The following is a 23,076-nucleotide window of genomic DNA, read 5'->3' on the forward strand; positions in this document are numbered from 1 at the left end:
TTGAGCTGTTAAATTTAAGCTTCAATTCAAATTCAATTTATTCAAACCAAACATGGATTTAAACCCGAGCCAACTGTGCTAAATCCTCCCTTGCCTTCACCCAAGTTCTTTAGCTTTCCAGAAATTTACAAAGTTGACAATCTTTGAGAATTCTTTCTTAAAATGTTGTTCTCCTTGAATGTAGCATGGCAATATCAATCTCATATTTTAATGATTGAAGAAACAGGATTAATCCTTCTATGACAAGACTATACACATTAAGTTCTCTTACATATTCGAATGGATATAAATATAACAGATATATCACCATATCATGTGATCAGATTCAAATCACATGACAACACAATAGTTATATTTGTAAATATACGTTCACAACCGTTTGTATATAAATATTATGGATAAACATCATAATGTGCCCCCACACATGGCTTTCACATAGAGGGTCGGCAGAAAAAAAAAAAATCCTGCAAGAATAGAATGACACAGACTGGAAGAGTGAGAGACATCCTTTTCCATTTGACAGAGGCTAAAAATTGAATTACCCACCACATCTGCAGCATAGGGTGCTGCTACATACATTTTAAACCTTTTTTTATCTTGGGGGACCTCATTTTTCTGTTAGCTAGCACTAGACACAAACATGGTAGCTGATCCAGAGCAGCAATTGGGTTATAAAAATGAAAGTTAAAAAGAAATTGAATGCCCACAATATACAAATTCTCTTTGCTCTTTGAAATTTCTACCCTAAAAATTGGGAGAGCTCAGACACAACACATGCAGAGGCCCAGCCAATCACAGACGCAAGAACAAATGCATACGATTCGCCATGAAAATGTACGGGCAAGGGGTTTGCTTATACAGAGGTCCATGAAGTGCCGTGGATATTTACAGCAAAGCCCTTTGTGCAGTCGATGGCATTCCAGCTAAACACCAAGCAAGAATCTAAACACATCACTCAATGAGATGATACCCTCTACTCGCTTGCTGCCAGCCTCAACAACAATAAGTCTCCTAACCCCTGAAACCAAACAAGAATCAAACAAACCTGTGAGTACCATATAAATAAAGAGGAAAAGGAAAGTTTTGTATGATCTGCTATAAGAGCTGTTTGTGATATTACATAGCATGGTTGAAAAACAAAAACAGTTAAAACCGATGGAAAAAAATAAGTACCAGGATTTGCCAACCGCTCCATCACTTTCTGTAAAGGATCAGAGCGCAAACACATCTGACATCTCCGTCCGTTGAAGCCATATGAAGGATTTGCATCTTGTCCTAGTTGCAATGCCTACAAGAGTAAAGAAAGGCAGAGAACACTCGGTATCCTACTAGAAGATTGCATAATGCATATTAAAAATGAGTAAAGAGATGATGCTAATTCATACAAAGGAGTTGAAAATCAGTTTTGTTAATCTGTCACTGAATTTAACCTGTTAGAAAACACTCAACTATCATACAGCCACATGCCTTTTGTAGCAGTCTCTTAATGAAATACAACTATTACCTGATGAATACTCATTTCCTCAAGATGTATCTGAGCATAAACTCTATCCTTTGCCAAAGCAGTGATATCACTGTCAAGGAAGATGAAACATTTAATTTAAATATATATATATATGAAATCTTCCATCCATCAATACATCAGGGGGCAGGAAACAGTGGGAAAAAAATTTACCTTCGTGAATATATATCCACCAATGAGTCATTATCGTCTACAATGGGTATCGAACTGACTTCAGCTGCACAAGATGCCATGGCGTTAGATAACCAAGTCAGTATGAAACATAGTATATTAACCCAGTTATATTGCATTACATCAGATTTTCTAATCAAACAGTTAAAATACGCAAATACAGTGACAAAATGAAGAAATTAAGAAAAGAATCTCAACTGTTAAATTAACCCTGATGTATATTTCAAATAGGAACAATGACAGATTATAGTGATGAAAGAAAAGAGAAATACAGTAGTGGATAAATTATCAACTGAAGTGGTCAGATCATCCCTTGAGAAGAGAAACAAACTAATATGAACAAACAACAAACACTGTGCAGAAGAAAAGTTTGGCTAACCAGAGCAATACAATAAAACAACTCCAAATCTAGAACAAAAACTAATTGGAATCAAATTAAAGCCCATCCCACTTAATATGAATAATAACCCTAAAGTTTATATACATCTGTTGTAGGAAATTTTCAGGTATCTCACCATATCATTTAATCACATCCTCACAAAACATAGGAACCCTAATTTACATATAAAGTTCTCTTTAAGAGTTACTCAAACAGAAAAAATAATAACAATAATAATGGGACATGTTCAAATGAAAAGCTAACTTTGTTGAAAATTTTTGAAACACAGAAAAGAAAAGGAAACTCTTTCACAAGATCAACAACAGACTTAATTAAGAAGATTCATGGTTTGTTGACTTCCTTCACAAAAATTAAAAGACTGAGTGCAAGGGATGTCATGACATGATAGTGAAGACAAAGTACAATGCGGAATTGAAAAATGGGGGAAAAAAGCTACAGGATTAAAGCTGATGTGCATGATAGAATCTACTTAATAAAGCCTGGCTGTATTGTTGAAAAAAAAAAGGGAAAAAAAACAAAGCATATAGTTCAAAAGCAGAGAACAATACCTTGAACTAACAAAGATAGGGCAGCACCAAGTGAAGCATTTGGTCTCAACATTGCAAATGGCCGACAATTTGATTGCCCAATTTGTGGGACCCATGTACCCAAATGAAGTGAAGATATCGGTTGTTGAAGAACAGGCAATGAGCTAGAAGAATGTTTAAAATGGCGACATATACCTGAAGATCAGGTTCAGATCAGTAATGAATCACATCCCTTAAGCTACAAATTAAGAAAAGGCTTACACTTTAGTATTCCAGACAGGGAAGCAAGGTGTAGCAGCTGTGGAAATGAACCATCCGGTGACACTGAATGAATAATTGGAACTGTGGCCACCCTGTTTTGTAAAATTTTCAAAGCAACATCCTTCATAGAGTCATATGGACCAGCCTGCACATTTAGATTATAAATATTACAGCAGTGATTCAATTATCCCAAAACTCTCACTTTAAAAAAACTGCTGCTCTATTACAAATCACTAGCAGAATATTTCATGAACTTCATATTTAACGAAAGATTATCTTAAGTATATGAGCTTGAATAAGTGATCAATTAAGAATATCATATGAAGCTTACACATTTCATACAAAAATCCTCCAAGAGACAGGGATGGATGATCTTAAAGAATAAATAGATTGCTACAGTTAAAAAAGGCATTTCAGAATTGAGACGATAATAGGTTTTAATATGATATCTAGAATTTAAATGAAGACAACACTTCCATTAAGCAGAAAAAAAAAACAAATCTAAGGACAACAGTTTATTAGAGAAGCAAGCAATGCAAAACGTCAATGCCAACAATCTCCAGATAGGCAACTTTTTCCAGATAATAATCACTAAAGTATTAAGTGGCTCTTCCAGAAACAGGCAACAATCAAACAGCAAAAACAAAAATCAGACCACTAAAATTAGGAATTTATCCCGAGGGTTTTCTGCAAAGGGTCAAAACCATTTCTCTCCCTGCAAACAACATGCATAGCAAGTGGGCTCCAGCACATTTGGAGCTTCAAGATTTTTCAGAGACATATATTATGTTTGATGAATATGTACTGAAACTTTTGTGGGTGAAATTATCATAAGCATCTGTCATAGGTGTTCAAAAATCAGAACACCATCTAGTAAATATGAGGCTATTAAATACCTTGGCAAATTATCCACACAAAGATAAGAAAAATAAAAAAATAAAAAGACTGCAGATCAATGTGCAGCGCTATAGAATTTCTGAGAAGCATCACAGGAAGCACTCACATGGACAAAAGGTTTAGGATGTGAAAGACCATCGCCTTCAATTTGTCGATTGAGATGGGCTTTCCCTTCTTTCCAAGCTGCTATGGTGTGTGTCTCTAATTCTTCCTCTGTTAAGTTTGATCCATGCGTCCCTAACTGAATTATTACAAGGTTATACATCTCATGCAAACTCTGGGATCATGAATGTATGACATATGCAAACATACTGAACATTTAGATTCCAGTTGTTATTTGTGAATATATATGTTGTGGTAGTGTTTTGGTGTCTCTGTGTGTACACGGTTTATCCCTGTTTCCGTAGAAAAATGTGAAGATAAGACTTCACCAATCAAGCACTCTAATAGACATTCTACACATGCAAACATCAGGCAGTGAACATTTGACTAATAAAAACAGTTATAATAGTTGCAAAAAGTCTTTTACGATTACAGATTCCGATAGTTGTTGAAAAGCTAACCAAAAATTGGTGGGAAAGGGAAATCCGATAAAACTATAGAGGTTTTTACAGATATGATTCATTCTAAGCATATTTTCCATAAAAAATTTCAAATGTTTAAACTGGAGGCCTACTCCCTGATTTCCCACACCCAAAAGTTGGCAAAAGTAAAACTGCAATCTTAGTTTCATTGTCTATCTTGGGTAATGTCTATCCTAATATACAAGTGTTTAGCTACTGTATCATATAGAAACAGCATTTCTAACTACAAAAAAATCATAGCACAAATCAATTAATGCAAACATCAATACAGTCCTCAATGTTATGCAGCAAAGATATCATTTGAAAGCAATGCCAAAAATTTCATTCTGCTCTCACCTCTCTTAAAATCATGATGAAGTCCAATGCAGTAAGAACTCCAACAAATTGGCCCCTGCAAAAATCCCAAAGAGGAGCCACAGGGACTCCCTGCAACAAATATAAACATCAACAATTAACACAGATTATCAAATAAATAACACAACAGGCTACTATCAAGAAACTGTTCCACCAAGAGAAAGGAGATGAAGCAGCCAACAAATTGAGAAATTCTCTGTTCACAACTGTGATAATCGGGAGGACATTGCATGTCTATGGGTAAAAGAGACCCACCTGTTCATAGAGAATATGAAATGCTTGTTTCACAGGTAGATTGACATCCAAGGCAATAACCTGCAACATTGGAACTGGTATGAACCTCATAAACAAAGAGAATCATATCCAACAACTTACTATAAGAGCAGCTCATAAAGAAGGCAAAGTTTTCAAACCTTGCCTGACTCAGGAAGCAACTCATATGCAGTATGTGTCGACAAAAATACAGATATACGCTGTCGAGAGACCCCTAAATCAGCATCCGAGATTTCTGTAACAGCATCCTGCAAAAGTACAAATGAAGATGTGACCTACTGTACATATAGCAAGATAAGAAAGGTTAAATAAATTAAGATTGTAACAGAAGTCAACACATCTATTTTTATCAACCTTTTTAAATTAATGCATTATATTAGCTCAACATAAAATTAAAACAGAAACCACAATTAGTAGTATCATCTTCAGAACTCTCAATTTCACAAACTTAACATTTTCTCTAGTCAGAGCTCAGATGAACTAAATTAAGCAAGCAAACTATCAAGTATTATCTGAAATTCTCAAACCTCATGCCAACTTTATGCCACCATTTCTCCAAGCTCATTATCATCATTCTCATTTTACTAATGATTTCCTGAGGCTACAGCATGGTTAGAGAAAAAGTATTCTCCAAGGACACTTAAGGCCAAAGACATGGATCTCGCAGCAAACCAGAAAGCCTCTTTAGTAAAAGGAAAAACATCTAATTACTTATTGTAACCTTCAAGTGCTTTTGATCCCCTTTTATATATGAAGGGGAAATGGTGTTTTGGTAATTTTAATTTTGGTTCTTATCGTCACTCAGGCTTATATCAGGTGTTACAACAATTCTTAGGTAAAGTAGATTAATTCCATTATGTAAAGATCCTGATTCTTGAAGTAATCTAAGTCATTAGGATATATAACAAAGTATACAACCATTCAAACATTGCCTATGAACTTTCAGAGTTGACTGATAAGAATATTAGAGACTTATTGTGAATCATTCAAAGTAATTTTCTTAATGCTTCCCTTTTTAGTCACCAACACTCAACTTGTCATCGAAGGCAATGTTTGCTGTTGTATTAGCAGCTATAAATTACTTCACAATTTTTTCAAATTTTCATTGACAAGCAAATTTATTTAGAAAGCCTAATCATATATCAGAACTTGGTTCTAACTGAAGGCTAAGGACTCTTTAGGGGCGTTCTGATGGCCAATGGCGTTGTTGTGGCTGAGTGATGGATTAAATATCGGGTGCCATCACTTTTCTAGAGGACAAATCATCAAACCGTAGACACGGAGAAAAGCTTCATTTCCATTTTGCTTCTCTTTTTGAAAATGTATCCTTTCCCTACAACTGAAATACATAAAAAAGGAAAGTACCAAATTATTACAAACAACCTCATAGTAATGACATAACCGGACCACATATACCTAGAGAATGGACAAGACATAATAAAGTGACTGGTTTTACATAAGTATCTTCACAGAAAAAGGTACCATCTAATGTGGTCCCAGAGCCAAGTACCAGTGGGTTCTGTTAATGCTGTCATAACTAACATTTATTACTTTAAACCAACTAGTTTCACTTAAGTATCCAAATGAGTATACACGCTTGGCAACTTATTAACTTATCACTGCAATAGGATAGTCGCTCTCTTCGAAACATATAGCATGTATATCTAACATTACAATGTTATGACAAATTAGGGCCTAATTCCTCCAACATAGTCTATTAAAGGTTCATAAATCTTAAAAATATGGCAACTTGGTAACCCCCTTAACCAAGATGGAAAGATAGCTGCACTTATAAAAGTAAGGAGTGACTCAAGGACTAGATGGGCAAGATGTACATGCCTGATGAACAGACAAAAATTAACTTATCAACCAAAGCATGAAAGAATCCCTTACCGAACACATAGTAACATCATCAACCTCCATGTTGCCAGGTATCTCAGGGGTTGAGACAGTAGAAACCACTGCATTTGGTTCCACAGGTACAACGACAGTATTCACTATCCCAAAACTCCCACTTACATAGGTCTGTTCCTCAACATGTCTCCATTCACCATCGACAATGAATTTATACTGCACAGATGTGTACATAAAAATCAGTATCAAAGTTTAAACCATACTTTTATGACCCTGATTGAAAGTTTGAGCAGATAAAACAATCTAAACTACAAGTAAATATTCATCTGATGCATGCTAGTACTCTTTATTCACAAAAAAACCAAAGAAAAAAGTATTAATGATAAATAAACTTAATACTTCAGTTTAGTGTCTAAATAATATTTAGTAAAGCAACCTGGTGGTATCCTGGAGGCAACCTGCAAACTATCTGAAACACATGAGGACATCCTTCCAACGGTGACATAGGCATATGCTCTGACCACCTGGAAAAAATTTCAGCCAGTACCATATCACATACCCAGTTCGAATAACCTAAAGAACTCAAGAAACTAAACAAAAAACACCCTAAAATCATAATATCCATAATCCAATAAGTAAACTGCTAATAATATTATTAATAAAGTTAGAATCCATATCCAGGTAATCATACACAATCAAGATCATTTTGTTTCATTCACTTGCCTAACAAAAGAGCCACTGAGAAACACCCTTCTCCCTCCATGCGGCCACACAAACCGAACCGGGATCAAATGAGAACCCATAACCCTACTATTTTCATGTCCAGTGCCTGGAACAGAACTAAACATTTCGTCCTAAATTTTATATGAATACTTATCGAGTTATCCACACAAATACAAATACCAATCCACCAAATGCAAAATTCAGCACCACTAAAACTCAAAATCAACAAACTATTGCATTTCTCCAACTCTAATTCAAGGTAGAATGACTTAAGATCCCAATTGTTTGTCAATTATTTCTTTCTATACAAGTAGGGATCCTCTACAAGTGAGCAGAGGACCCCTTAATGTTTACACATGCCGAGTCACCAAATAAAATCCCTAAACAGCAAAAAGCCTTGAATTATCAAAATAAAATTCAAACAACAAAACCCTAATTTCTAATAGCAAACTCGATTTTGGCACTAAAGAACTAAACTTTGATCACAATCCCACACAATCATCTACATGCAACCCAGATTCAATGTAAATAAACCAATCCCAGTCAACAAATCAGACTAAACCCCGGAAAAATCCCAAAAAAAAAAAATTAAAATCAGATAAAACCCGTCCTCTGATCTGGCACCAAAAAGAGAAATTTACAAAAATTTAAACTGAATCTAATATCAAAGACCTAAAAATGGACTAAATGCACTGGGTTTCGTACTAATTTCGAAAAAAAAAAAGAGTCAAAACATTGAGCCCTAACTCGATAGAAAAAAAAATTACAGAAAAGAAACTAAATTTGATCGAGTTTGAACGAGATAAAAGCATAAAGGAAGAGGGCAATGGAGGCTGGATCTGAAAGAGTGGTGAATTGAGAGCAGAGTTTCAGAGTTTTAAGAAGCAAAGTAAAGAACAGAAGAAGAGACAACGCAACACAAGCCAAGCTAAAAGACGAAAGCTCGCTGAGCCGTAAAAAGAGAATGCGACGTGTCGGTTTATGAGAGGGGTTAGATTCATTTATAATATTCATTTAATCATTTATAATTTTCCTATTTTTACGTATGCGTACAAAATTATTGTGTGGTACCAGAAACTTTGAAAGTTAACCATTTCCATCATCAAGAAAAAGAATGATTCATTTAATCATTCATGAAATTAGGGACATACATTGAATTTAGAGTACAGCCTACAAAGGCCTGCCTCATAAACAGTTTGAATCCAAAAAAGACACTTTATGATTGATGAACTGATGCTCTAAAACAATTTTACATTATGTTATATGGTTAATTTTCAAGTTATTTTATGAAAATAAGTCTCATTCTTAATTTGAATCTAAATATTTATATCATTTTATTAAAATAAGTTTAATATTTTATTCGAGCCTGAAAATCCGATTGATTCTATAAAACCAACTTTTACTTTTATATCAAACTTGAACATTCAACTCATTTTATGAAAATATATGTAATCTCTAGTTTAAATTTGACTTTTCGATCCAATTTTAATTTTTACCTTGAATAATCTGGATTGAATCTAATTTTAATTCAAGTGCATTTTACATGTTCTAATAATCTCGAGGGAATTTAAGAGTTCATAATTTGGCAAGGCATTTAACTATTATCGATCTCAAATAAGTTCTTAATCAAGGTATTTAGTATGTGTTTTTATTCACATTTAATTTTTCTTTTTTTTAAGAATTAAATCATAAATAAAAAAATTGAAATTAGTTCACAAAAAATTGTATATTTTGTGGACTAAAGGAAATATTGATAGTTTAAATCAAAATATATGGTGGGTTAAGAATTTGTCAACATCATTCTGGAAAAATAAAAAAGTTTTATATACTAAATAAGCCAGAAGTTAGAAAAAACAAATTCATAATATTAATCTAAATTTAAAAATATATTAGATTTTTCATTTATGATTTAGTATTATTTAAAAGGCAAAATTATTAAACTTATTCATGCTTCAATAATTCACTTTTATTCATCTCTAATAATTGAAACATTCCCACAGATGACCATAATTGTGATTATTATTGTACTCTTTAATAACTTTTATGTACTTAGAGGTCAACTTATTAATATGTAAGTGTCCTCATGTAGGCAAAAGTAGTTTCGATTCAAATTAACTCAAGTTTTAGATCGATGATTAGTTCTAACAAACTAAGTTTGAATACTTCACGTTTCAGCTTGTTAATCTCAAACTTAGTTCAAAGTCAACATTTTATCAGTATTATCATACTAAAACTTATTTCTTTAATAATTCTTCTTCTTATTTTATAATGACTTTTTTTTTCTCTAATATTATTCAAACTCAATCTCGAATGAATTATTTTGAGTTTGACTTAAGTTTAAACTACTTAGTTTGAATCTATCCCCCTTGTTGATTATGTTTCAAGTTTGGGGTTCGATTCTTTTATGACCAATTCATAAGATTTTCTTCATGAATTTTCTAATTTCCAAATAGACAACCTATTTTTGATTGGATAAAATGCAGAAATCCCAATAAAAACGTCCTCTAAAGGTGCATTTAATTTGAGAAAATAAAATATTACTTTTTTTAAGTTATATTTTATTATTGACATTAATTATTTGATTGATTAATTAAAAAAATTATGATTTAGGGTAATAATTAATACATAAAATAATGTGATTATCACTTTTTAATTAATTATTAAAATAATCTTAATTTTATTATAATTTTATCATTATATAATAAATTTAATTTAATATATTAATAATATTTATTTTATTATTATAAATTCAATAAAAATAATTTTATATATATCAATTATCACAAACAGATTATTAATTTATGTATCTTTTGATCACAAAAGGTTTCTCCAACCAATGCCACTACAATTGCATTAAAAAAATAGTTATAAAAATGGAAATAATACAGTGTAGTGGGTGAAACAATAAGGAGATTTGATGGGTGGATGTTTGATTAGATTTTGACGGTAGTGATGTGATGTGTAGGTGGGACTCAAAAGATCAATGAACAATGATAAATAGATGGGGCCCCTACCCTCTTCACCTCCTTCACTATGGGAAGTGAGAGAAAAAGATACCTTCATTGGAAGGTTTTCCCAAATTTTTTTTTCTTTTCCCTAATATTTTAAAATAATTTTTTTATTTTCTTCTTTTGGTATTAAAATTTTATAACAGTGACAAGTTCAAAATTACAGTTAAAAAAATTAAAAATTATTGATAAATCAATTTAGATTTGAATAATTGTTTAATTTAAATAAGTTAAATTTGAGTTAAAATTTTAATTCATAGATTTGAATTGTAGTTAGTGTTTTAAACTCAAGCAAGATTAGTTGACTTGATCTATTGTTGATAGTTTGATATAAGTTATGATTTAAATTCATTTTAACCATTAGATTAAATTAATTTGAGATTTACTTAAATAAATCGTATTAAACAATAGTTAAATCATTAGATCATACCGATACAACAATTATTTTGACACCAAATTTTACTTTGCATTAGGGCAACTTAAATAATAATAAATTTGTATCAATCAAATCATGTATACTAATAAGATTATAAATTTATGTATTAACAACGATAAACTATTATATAATTTATTGATTTTAAATGAGAGATAAAATAATTTTTTATTATATAATAATATATTATTATTATAAAAAAAATATTTTTATCAAATTTTGGGTAAATTTGTAAGGAATCATGAAGGGTTTTTTTTTTTTTATAAATAATTTATGAAAAAGAGTGATTTGATTGGGAAAATTGAGTGAGTGAGTGAGTGGTGAGAGGTAAATTCAAATGGAGAATGGTCTAGTGGTTAGAGGACAAGAAGAGACCTTGATTAGGTCCTAATAGGAGAATGAGATTCTAATCTAATCATCAAACTCACTAACAATTTTTACCTTTGGTTGTTCCACAATCATCACTGCACACACAACTCTAAGATTTGTAATGATAAGTGAAAACCCTATTAGAATTTATAAACACTAAGATTTAATTTGAATAAATTGATTTTTAATTAAAATTTTAGTTTAAATTAATACAAACTTATTTATTTTATAATATTATTTAATTTGATAATAATATAATTTATTACATTATAATATTTAATTGTAAATTGGAGGAGAAAACATTGCCGTCCTGATTAATGATGAATTTCCAGGGTGAGGCACTCATTTGTTTGTATTTGTCTCCTGTTTCCAATTGACAAGACTACACATAATAAATCAGGTTTAATTACCGTTAATTTATAGCACAAGTACTGTAATTTATTGATTGTTTTGGACTGGGAAAGAAAGGTACAATTATTTCTGATGCATTCTGATCAATTAATAACCCTTGATCATTGGCTTTTTTACAGGAAATCCCATAATCATTACCAGGTTGAAGGGAAATGGTCTTGAATAGTATGGAATTGAATCACGTTAAAAAATAATATTTTATTTAATTTTTTATTATATTTATTTATTTCATATTATAATAGAATATGTAATTGTTAATGTAACCATCACGATGTACCTTGTAGAAAACTTTAAATTACCTGTATCAATTGATATCTCCAAGGGCCTAAACTCTCTATAGGTTTGAGTCATGAGAGCCCAAATGGAGCTCTGGGATCAAATTTAAATCGAATTGGTTTAATCTTAAAAGTTATTTAAACTTGATTTGATTTTATTCAATTTTTCTTAGTTTGAAAATCGAGTCAATTTTGAGTTAAGTTGATCAACTCATTTTTTAAATTAAATTAAACTTGAATTAAAAAAGTTTAACTCAAATTTATAGCTTGGATTTATAACTCAAACTTGTAACTCATTATCAAAATGATGTTATTTTATCAATGAATTATAAATTTGAGACACAAATTTAAACTATAAATTCAAATTGAAATTGAGTTGAACCAAATCGAACTCTAATAATCCTTAATGTTGGCTTTAATATTGAATTAAACCAAACTTTATTTGAACCAAACTCAAATTAACATGCGTATGAGTTTAGCTTGATTCTTATCCACCTATTAGAGCCCTACCACCAATCCAGCTGAATCAAACCAAACTTAAGCCGTTCTTAATTTTAACTTGTCAAACTTGAACCGAACTACTTTCAATCATATTGAACTTAAATCAACAAGTGACTGAATTCTTGTCCACCCATGGCTGCCCCTATTTGCCCGCCACTACCGGCCACACACGTGTGAAAACATTGTTATTCTAACATTTTTAGACAGAGATTTGTTATCTTGGGCTGTATCCTTGTTAGCAATTATACAAACTACTAACCGATCTAATACTAATCGCTCAGAATGGTAAAAGCATTACAAATTAACATGCTTGCCTGCAACACATTCTTCAAGCTCCATTCCTTACACATTGTCAACAATGGCAAGAATTCGGAAATTCCCTGGAATCATTATATTACTTCATCTAGAAATTGTATTCTCCAAAAGGTCTTCAGAACCTACAGGATTCACCATCAGTGTCATGCCGGCAGACCACCCGGAGTCCCCAGTTAACAAGGCCAATCTCACAAACTGGGAAAGAATACAAAGAATAGCAAACATCTCTTTGAGAGGACACAAAGTACTGCACAACCCGCCTTCCATTCAGAACGCATCAGATTTCCAGGATGGGAAGTACACAGTGCCTCTAACTGAACAGGATTACTACTTTGCAGCCGAGATTGGCATCGGAATGCCGCCTCAGAAAGTGTATTTAGCGGTTGACACCACCGCCGGACTCGTTTGGACTCAGTGTAAGCCTTGCGCGGTTAAAAACCGGGGATGTTATCACCAGGAATCTCCCATATACGACCCTAAAAAATCAGCCAGCTATGCCAAGTTTTCCTGTACGGACCAGCATTGTCCTGTGAATAAAGGAAATCTGAATAACAGGTACTTCAAATGCCATAAAAACAATAGTTGCACTTACTCAATTTACTATGGCTACCGTGGCCATATGAAGGGAATGACAGAAGGGGATGCATCTTTAGAGTCGTTCACTTTCACCAACTGCACAAAGGAAGACTCAGTTAATCTTGGTGTCGTCTTCGGCTGTTCTCATTACTCCAGCTAGCTTCCGATGTTCATGAATTTAGAGAATAAGATTACCGGGATCCTGGGAATGAGCTTGAATCCACTGTCACTTTACCAGCAGTTGTTTTTCAAAATCGGAGGCAAATTTTCTTACTGTATTGGTGCTTACAAGTCTCCTCTCAAAGCCCTTCAAACTCACAACCTGAGATTCGGGTATAAAGTTATGATGCCTGAAAAACCAATCCCATAAAGTTATAAAGTGTTGGGCCTCTTCGGCTGATGTTGCCAAAGGGAACGATCGATGCTAAGAAAGGAAGAGGCATGATTCTCGACCCAGCATCACCGCTGAGGGTTATGAGGTTGGATATTTATGCGTTGTTGGTGGGGGGACTGATCGCTTCCTGTGAAGCTCTGGGGAATATTATAGTGCCTATAAAAGAAAACCCTACTCTGGTTCAGCTTTGTTTCTTTTATGACAAACCCGCGATTCATCCGCCCTTGACGTTCCATTTCCGAGGAGCAGACTTCACAGTGTTACCTTGGTTTACGACTCTAGTTCAGCTAGAGGAATTGGCGTTCTGTGTAGCAATGGTTCCAGGACAGCAAGGCCACTCCAGTCTGGGCGCATTTCATATGCAAAACATGCTTATAAATCATGATGGATACGATAGAACAATCAAGTTTTATTGTGCTGATTGCGGTGATAATGCTGAGAATGTTGAGATTCTTCAACTTAGTAAATATTTTTATTTCTATGTTTCATGTTCTCATTAAAATGGCTTAATTGATCCTAATTCTTGTGCTCTAACTAATGTTCTTATGTGGAATATTGTGGTCATGAGGATGCATTCTCAAAGATATTTTGAATTTATATCTTATTCATATCATATAGCAAGTCTTAGGCTGCGTCCCTGTTCAACACAGAAACTCCTGTATTTATGTGAAAAATCCAATACAGAAAAACCACAGTTAAACGATGAAAAAAATTTCATTACAAAATAATGAAGAAAATTACAAGATGAAGACGATATTATATTGTTCTTTCTATTTTGAGGCACAGTTTCTCTTTTTATATACAATTTAATGTAATTTTATATACAAACTCTAATTGATACATACTTGACAGAAACTTACAAATGACATATCGTGTCGCACCGGTTTTGTTTGCATGTTGTACTTGCTTTAATGCTGGTAATTGCTACTCTATCCACTACTTACTATATTTACTTAAGTGTAATATTTAGTTGAGTAATGCTAAGTGTACCCATTTTTTATACATAATTTATATACACAGTGATGTGTCATCATATGAGGAGATGATTTTAAAATATGTGTTATTATATAATAAAGAAACATCTAATCACATGATAACACCTTATCTGTGTACATAAATTGTGTATCAAAAATAGGTACACATAATTTTGTTGTATTTAGTTTTGTAAAATCTGTCTTGAAAAATCCATATCTCAAACACACTTTTTGAATTCAGATGACCTTTTACAAAATTCGGATTACCACTATATAAGCCAAACTTTTATTATTATTATTATTACATGTTATTATTTCATTAATATAAAATCACTCAACCACACGATGATATATTATTTGATTATTCAATTAGATATCAAAACTAGACATAAACTATTGCTAATCCAGCCCAAAATTTCTAGGAAGTCAGCTCCCTTGCCTTCTGTAGGACTTTCTATGTAATATCTTGAGAAACAAAGAAAATATAAATACCAGAACAAAAAATATGAAGGATAGGTCTATTACAAAAGCATTTCAAGCCTCCTTGAATACATAAAACTTCAGAACTTTGTAATTATGAGCATATGCTTTAACTTTTAAGACATTGATTGACATACAGATTTATACATTTTCCTGAGTTGTTTTGCTGCATCAACCATAGTTGGCCTATCTTCCTCTGAATCAGAGAGACATTTAAAGGCAAGCTCTTGAAATTCTTGCAATAGCTCTTCTTTTTCGGAAGATAGTCCAGTACCAACAATAATCGGATCTACAATCTCAGTAAGCCTATTCTGCTCAATGCATTTCTTCTCAACAGGATCATGCATCTCCTGTCCAGTTAAAAGATCAATTAGCAATGCACCAAAGCTATAGACATCCAACTTTTCACTGAATTCGCCTGTCCACATATATTCAGGAGCAAGATATCGTAGTGTTCCTACCACTCTATAATCTTTTATGTGAGTTTCACCTTCTGGAATAGATATGGATTCTCCAAAATCGAATAATTTGGCAACATTTTCTCCATCGAACACAATATTGGATGGTATGATCCATCTAGAAACAATAGGTCGAGAGAACCCGCAATGGAGATACGCAGTTGCATCAGCTATCTCCATTGCAATCTTTAACCTCTGTGTTAATGACAAATGTTGTTCACATGATCCATAAATACGATCGGCAAGAGTCCACTGCTGCATACATTCAAAAACTAGAACGGGAAGCTCACTCTCTAAACAACATCCGATCAACTTCAAAAAATTTTTGTGCCTCATTTGTGATGCAAATACAATGCAATTAAAAATATATTTTCTACTGCAGTGACTCTCTGAAATAAACTTCATTACAGAAACTGGCCGGTCCTGCAGAGAACCCCTATACAATTTATAGAAGCCGTAATCTTTCATAATATTATGTGGATCATGGTTGTTTGTTCCTATCTTGATCTCTTTAACACTGAAGCTACGGATCGGATTACATTTACCATTACAAGATGCAATCAATCCTTCCAATAAAATTTTTCCATTCTCGAAAAATCTTTCCTCATTTAGGCGTCGATTACTTGCTTTCGAAAACCACTTCATCTAAAGCAAAAATGCATAAATTAAAATTATATTTCTACAATACAGTGCTTTCATTTGTGTTGGGAATTAAAAAACAGCTATATGTAGAAACAAGATTGTGACTACAAAATAGCAACAGAGAAAACAAGCACAGGAAATCCATTAAAAAAAAAAAAAACTGTACAAGAACAATTTACGGAGGGAAAAGTTTTATGTACCTGTTAATGACGTGTTGAGATGAAGAAAACTGAGGAATGATTTGAGAGAGCTCCAAAATTGACACTTTACACATAACAAACTGAATCTGAATCTGATTTTATATATTCAGAGAGAGAAAGAGCTTCTTGGAAACGCATGAAGTCCATGGAAATTGCAAGGAAATTTCTTTTGGGTGGGACTGGACTTGACTAGGAAGACTTCTATTCTTGTTAGGTGGGCGTTAAAAGTCATGGACCACACGTACAACACAGTATTTTGACACGGCCAGCCTGGCCCATAAACACAGCGGGCCGTGCCAGGGCCTCACTGGAAATGGTTACAAAATTTAATTTTTCTTGAAAATAGTTAGTCACAAAAAGCAAGCGATCCACATAGTTATCTGGCTATAGCTTATGTAGAACATAAAAAAATAAAACAAGAATTATTTTTCCTTTGAGCAAATTATATTTTAATACAAATATCATCGACGATAATCTATAAACTCCAAGCATGTGGATATAAATATATAAGTGTGAGAGAATATCTCACCTCTTGAGTTAGCTTTTGAGTAGGAAGAGATCCAATAACATTATTATGGAGGCCCAATGAGTAATATAAAAGTTTGAAATGTTAAACAATTATAATTCAAGAGATCTATTTAATAAGAGGTTTCATATCCCTTATTCTTACGTGGGTTTTTTACTCTTTGGTTGAATTGCCTAGTTGAGAAGAGGTTAGTGTTGGATTTGTGGAGGATTGCTAGAAATTTCAACATTAATTGTAAATTAAGTTGAGTGTGTATGTTGTTGTAGGTATATAGATAATAAAATTATATGTGTCGAGTTTTGAGTATCCAATTAAATATGTTAATGATACGTTATTATATGATTAAATGACTTTGAATTAAAGATAAAATAATGCTAAATCATATAATGACATATAATTTAAATACTCGATTAAATACTTAAAACCGGATATACATTGAATTGTTTATATAGAATATAAAGAAGACCTTCACCTCAAGCTAGTTTTTATAGTAGGAGAGGCCTAGTAACACATCTATGGAGACTCAACAATACATGTTTCGTCTTATAGGGATTTCATGAGCAAGTCAAAGCAAGTTAGTGAGATTGTGAAAGAGATTCCTGATAATTATGTTAGTCACTGCAAGCTACCAATAGGTTAATCAATATCTCCCATTGGTTAATTGATAGGTTGAATTGAGTACCTTCTATGATGATATCTATCTCCGCCCAAAACATCAAATTAGTCATTTGGAATTACTTCCAAATACCCAAGGTCCTTGACTTGATCATGAAATCCCTCAAAGGCAGGACTTGCAAGGAAAAATCCTGTTCTTCACCAAACTACCCATTAGTATATATACATGGAGACTAGGTATAACTAGAAACAATATTTTTTATTTGTTTTGTCAGTTTATCTCCCATAACAACAACTCCTTGTAATTGCTATTAAAGCAATAATGGAGATTAAGAGGTCCACAACTCTCCTTATCAATTCAATGACATCCTTAATGGTAGAATGCAGAAAAATTGTTTTCTTTAAAATTCCTGGGTGAGTAATTTTAGAAAGATCACAGACATCATTCATTGTGAAAATAATATCATTTGGCGGACACAAATCCTAACAAGTAATTGGTGCTTGTTAAAGTTTAATAGTATAACCACAAAAACAAAATTATAACCTTCTCTAATGATACAGACATTTGACTTTCTTTGACAATCTGGCACTCCTTCTGTATAGAGTTGTTATGGTTTGAGCTCATTAAGAGTAATCGAAGTCAAAGAAGATAGTCAAGTTGTTAATTGTATTTTCACTCTTTTAGTAGAGACCATTTATGAATTCTAGAACAAAAATTATGAAAGAAATTAGGGTTTATTACAAGGGCATTCTTAACCTTCAAAAATACAATAAAATCAAGAACTTCGCCGTGATGCGCATATAAACGAAGACAGCAATTGACAAGCAGATTTATACATATGCCTCAGTTTTTTGGCTACGTCAACCATTGTTGGCCACACGGCCGATCTTCTACTGAATCAGTGGTGCATTTCAAGGAAAGCTCTGTGTAACTGCAATTCTTTTTCTGGTGATAGTTCAGCACTAATAATTATGGGATCTACTCTCTCAATAAACCTACCCTGCTCAATGTTTTTCTTCACAAAATGCTCCAAATACACATCATCTCGAGAACTAGCAAAAAATCTTTGTCCAGTAAAATGCTCAAGTAGCAATGCACCAATGCTATAGACATTCAACTTTTCATTGAATTTAGCTGTCATCATATGCTCAGGAGCACAATATCCATACATTCCAATTAGTGTATTATCTATGTGAATTTTCCTATTGTTATAGATATGGAGGGTTACCCCAAGGGAATTTTGAGTGATCAAAAGTCCAAACACTTAAATAAGAGGACAATAATTCAAAACCTAATAGTAATATGGATTTAGAGTTTTCACTTGCTTAGTGTAATCAGTTTTAATTAGATTAGATTAAAAAAGTAATACCTAACTAGACATAAAAAGGGATAACCCAACATAAAATAAAGGTTAAAACTTTTGTGCTAATGACAAATTTGGTTTGCACGTCCAATATTGTGCTTAGTCAAAACTTAGATACAAGGATCTTCAGAGGCACATTCAAGCCTGCAATGCTTTAGCTTGAGAGAGGTCTAAATTCGGCAGTAAAAAATATGGTTTCTCGGAAGTATATATGGAAATCAATCAAGAATTATTCAATTAATTGAACAAGAAGTTTTGCATGAAACAAGTTAGCCGGCCCATAGCCCCTACATAACTACCATCATTTCGTGTCTTTAGGCTCAAATGTGTCAAATATGGTTTTGACTATTTGATACTTATAAAATTCATATTATTCTAAAATATAAAAAGACGTAACCTAGGGAAGTTACGAAACCCAAAGAAAAACCAACATTAAAATGCACAAATACTCAACTGAGGATGACAAGTATTTACCTGAAAATTTTAATACGGAAAACTATGAATAAACAATAAAGAGAATTTCAACATAGATGAAAAAGAGAAATTTTGTTCTTCTTATTTTGTTGCATACTCTCTCTATTCATATGCACTTTATTACAGTTTTAATATATGTTTTTAGAAGTTACATAACTATAATAGGTCAAACTTGTTTTGCACGCAATTTATTTTAACCACTCTAGTATCATCATAAGTCTCCTTAAAAATTCATATGATCCTCAATTTGGAAAGCCTCTAACAAAATTCGGATTACAAATATACAAGAAGAACTTTTATTATTGTTATCGATTTATATATTCCCAGTATTGTTTTGCCAACTAATGAATTATTAAAAAATTGATTCCTTGAGTCAAGAAAAGTTAACCCACTGGAGAATAATTAAATTTCCATCATCTAGAAGAGCAAGTTTCCTGTTGCTTTAATAATGGTTCAGTGGCCTAAATGCAAGTCAAATAAGGAGGCATAAATGTGAAAACAAGATTGCGACTGCAAAGCAACAACAGAGAAGAAATGAACAGAAAATCTATTAAAAAAACAAAAAAAGAACTGAAAAAGAAAAACAATTTACCAGGAGGCAATGAGCTTTACCCTCAATATTAACATAAGAAGAATTATGTGAGAAAAATGATATCTGAGGATGTACTATGAATGTTGATGCAAAGGGGCTTGGATGCCTTTGATGGGAGAGTCCCAGCATTAAAGAATTGCTTTTCCAGCCCAAATTTGGTAAGAAGTCAGCTGCCTTGTTGCCTTCTCTAGGATGTGTGTACAGCAAAAGGAAGTATTTTTCAGAAAGAGAGTTAAGCATAACATGATGAACGAATAGATGTTCTATAGAAACAAAGAAAATATAAATACCAAAACAAAAATTATGCAGGACAGGTCTATTACAATGGCATTTCAAGCCTTACATGAATACACAATAATTCAGGACTTTGTAACTATGAGCATATGTTTTAAGACATTAATTGACATGCAGATTTATACATTTTCCTGAGTTGTTTTGCTACATCAACCATAGTTGGCCTATCTACCTCTGAACGATAGAGACATTTAAAGGCAAGCTCTTGAAATGCTTTCAATTGCTCTTCTTTTTCGGGAGATAGTCCAGTATCAACAATTCTGGGATCAACTATCTCGGTAAACCTATTTTGCTCAATGTATCTTTTCACAAAATGCTCCAAATCCACATCAACTCGATGACCATCAAGAAATCTCTGTCCGGTTAAAAGCTCAAGTAGCAATGCACCAAAACTATAGACATCCAACTTTTCATTGAATTTACCTGTTGTCACATACTCAGGAGCAGCATATCCACATGTTGCTACCACTCGATCTTCTATGTGAGTTTCACCTTCTGGAATAGATATGGAGAGTCCAAAATCAAATAATTTGGCAATATTTTCTCCATGGAACACAATATTCGATAGTTTGATTGTTCGACAAACAATAGGTCGAGAGAACCCGCAATGGAGGTACGCAACTGCATCAGCTATCTCCATTGCAACCTTGAACCTGTGTGTTAATGACAAGTGTGGTTCACGTGAACGATAAATACTATTGTCAAGAGTCCAACGCTGCACACATTCAAAAACTAGAATGGGCACCTGACTCTCTAGACAACATCCAATCAACTTCAAAATATTTTTGTGCCTCATTTGTGATGCAAATACAATGGTATTAAAACTACATTGGTCTGCGTCCCGTAAACCCCGTGAAAAAAACTTCATAACAGAAACTGGCCGGTCCTGCAGAGAACCTCTGTACAATAAAAAGTAGCTGTCTTCTTTTATAATATTATGTGGATCATAGTTGTTTGTTGCTGTCTTCATCTCCTCGGCACTGAATCCACGGATCGGATTACATTTACCATTACAGGACGCAATCAACTTTTCCAACAAAATTGCTCCATTCCTCAGAAATGGTTCCTCATTCCGCCGTTTACTTGCTTTCAGAAAACAACTCATCTAACCTAAGAATGCATAAGTAAGAATTAAAAGGCAGCTGATAAAAAGGATTTTTACCTTCGTGATTGATCAAATATGGAAGATGATAAAGGATGCTTACAAGGACTGAGTTTGAGAGAATCTTCTAACTGACCCACTGGAAATTTCCATTACCAAGAGTAAAGAACAGGACATTTTAACCATATTCATTTGGAACATAACATGAAGCATGCTAGTATTAAGATACTGGCAAAAAATGAAAAATGTATCCAGTATGTATATAATTACCCTAGCTTACATGGTACAGTTCTATCAGTAATACCGGTGGGTATCAACAACTACAAACAAACTCGCTTGCTATGTATTATGGAAGCTCATCACCGGATAGACACAGAAAGAATTAAAAAGGGGTTGATATAGAGGATCTGTACCTGTGTGATTGAGCAAAGATTCAAGTATGAAGATGAAGAGCAAAGCCTGCAATGCTTGAGTTTGAGAGAGCTCAAAATTTGGCAGTAAAATATGGTTTCTTGGAGGTATAATGGAAATCAATCACGAACTATTCAATCAATTAAAGGAAATATTATATATGAGCCAAGTTAGCCAGCCCTTCACCCTCCACAAAACAAACCAGGGAAGCAATAACCTTGAGAGAGAGTTAGAGCTCTGCAATATTGGCCTGAAAAAGAATGAAGAAGACCAGAACATCTATTTAAAACCATTATTTATTTGATTCAAGTACCAGAGCCCTCTGATATTGCTTTGCCAACTAATGAATCATTAAAAAATTGATTCATTGACTCAAGAAAAGTTGACCCACCAGAGAATTGTAATTTACATCATCTAGAGTAGGAAGTTTCTTTTTGCTTTAAGAACGGTTCATCTGCCCAAATGTAAGTCTATATATATATATATATTTCCTGTTCCTGTCTTCTCTATTTATTCAGAATAGTAAGATTAGAGGAGAATTGTTAAGAATGTTAACATTAATTGGAAAATAAGTTAGGTGTGGATATATAAATGCGAGGAAAAACCTTCCCCTTTAGTCAACTTTTGGAGTGGGAGAAGCTCCATAACTTTCTTTCGGGAGGCTCAACAGTATATGTTGCCTCATAGAGATTTCATAAGTTAGTCAAGGATTTGGTGAAAGAGAATCGTAATAATTATGTTAGTTACTGGAAAGCTGTCGACAGCTTCCGCTACTTAACAACTCATTAGTAGAACAGCGTCTTTTCCAGTTCCCAAGGTCCTTGACTTGGTCATGAAATCCCTCGTAGGCAGGACCTGCAAGCAAAATTTTTCTTCATAACCAAACTACTGAAAAATATATATATGGAGATTAGGAAAAACCAAAAACATTATTTTTTATTTATTTTGTATAGTGGGCCATCGGAGCATTGTATTTATTAGTTATGAAATATAGTAATCTTCTTCTTCACCATTGGAGAGAGTATTACAGCTGTTGGTGACTGATTCAAGTCTTTTGATCATAGAAACTATGAATAAAACTTCTGAGAACAAACAA

At 33.1% G+C, this 23,076-nt stretch overlaps 4 protein-coding genes across 7 annotated transcripts; 1 reads left to right on the forward strand and 3 right to left on the reverse strand.

Moving 5' to 3' along the window:
• Positions 1–301: 301 nt before the first annotated feature.
• LOC123208766 (sucrose nonfermenting 4-like protein) lies at positions 302–8,538 on the reverse strand. Its single transcript, XM_044626285.1, has 13 exons — positions 7,567–8,538; positions 7,280–7,367; positions 6,883–7,059; positions 5,130–5,237; positions 4,972–5,031; positions 4,699–4,788; positions 3,885–4,019; positions 2,882–3,026; positions 2,642–2,815; positions 1,676–1,739; positions 1,505–1,574; positions 1,174–1,288; positions 302–1,018 (listed from the first exon to the last, which is right to left on the reverse strand). The coding sequence occupies exons 1-13, from the start codon at positions 7,689–7,691 to the stop codon at positions 924–926; spliced, it is 1,446 nt and encodes a 481-aa protein (XP_044482220.1). The 5' UTR covers positions 7,692–8,538; the 3' UTR covers positions 302–923.
• Positions 8,539–12,921: 4,383 nt separating this feature from the next.
• On the forward strand, positions 12,922–13,824 carry LOC123208745 (aspartic proteinase CDR1-like). Its single transcript, XM_044626257.1, has 2 exons — positions 12,922–13,569; positions 13,615–13,824. Exons 1-2 carry the CDS (start codon positions 12,922–12,924, stop codon positions 13,822–13,824), a joined length of 858 nt encoding a protein of 285 aa, XP_044482192.1.
• A 1,464-nt stretch (positions 13,825–15,288) lies between these two features.
• On the reverse strand, positions 15,289–16,780 carry LOC123200606 (serine/threonine-protein kinase ZRK1-like). Its single transcript, XM_044615873.1, has 2 exons — positions 16,603–16,780; positions 15,289–16,405 (listed from the first exon to the last, which is right to left on the reverse strand). Exon 2 carries the CDS (start codon positions 16,403–16,405, stop codon positions 15,419–15,421), a length of 987 nt encoding a protein of 328 aa, XP_044471808.1. The 5' UTR covers positions 16,603–16,780; the 3' UTR covers positions 15,289–15,418.
• Positions 16,781–20,420: 3,640 nt separating this feature from the next.
• On the reverse strand, positions 20,421–22,300 carry LOC123200610 (non-functional pseudokinase ZED1-like). 4 transcript variants are annotated; one of them, XM_044615904.1, is made up of 3 exons: positions 21,983–22,300; positions 21,673–21,708; positions 20,421–21,577 (listed from the first exon to the last, which is right to left on the reverse strand). In XM_044615904.1, the coding sequence occupies exon 3, from the start codon at positions 21,570–21,572 to the stop codon at positions 20,562–20,564; it is 1,011 nt and encodes a 336-aa protein (XP_044471839.1). In that variant the 5' UTR covers positions 21,573–21,577; positions 21,673–21,708; positions 21,983–22,300; the 3' UTR covers positions 20,421–20,561. The 4 variants fall into 4 exon arrangements, with proteins under 4 accessions (XP_044471839.1, XP_044471848.1, XP_044471830.1 ...); XM_044615913.1 differs by lacking the exon at positions 21,673–21,708 and having other exon boundaries at positions 20,421–21,572; positions 21,983–22,299; XM_044615895.1 differs by having other exon boundaries at positions 20,421–21,708; positions 21,983–22,299.
• Between the last annotated feature and the right edge of the window lie 776 nt (positions 22,301–23,076).

The sequence above is a fragment of the Mangifera indica genome, chromosome 2, assembly GCF_011075055.1.
Source record: "Mangifera indica cultivar Alphonso chromosome 2, CATAS_Mindica_2.1, whole genome shotgun sequence".
NCBI lineage: Eukaryota > Viridiplantae > Streptophyta > Magnoliopsida > Sapindales > Anacardiaceae > Mangifera > Mangifera indica.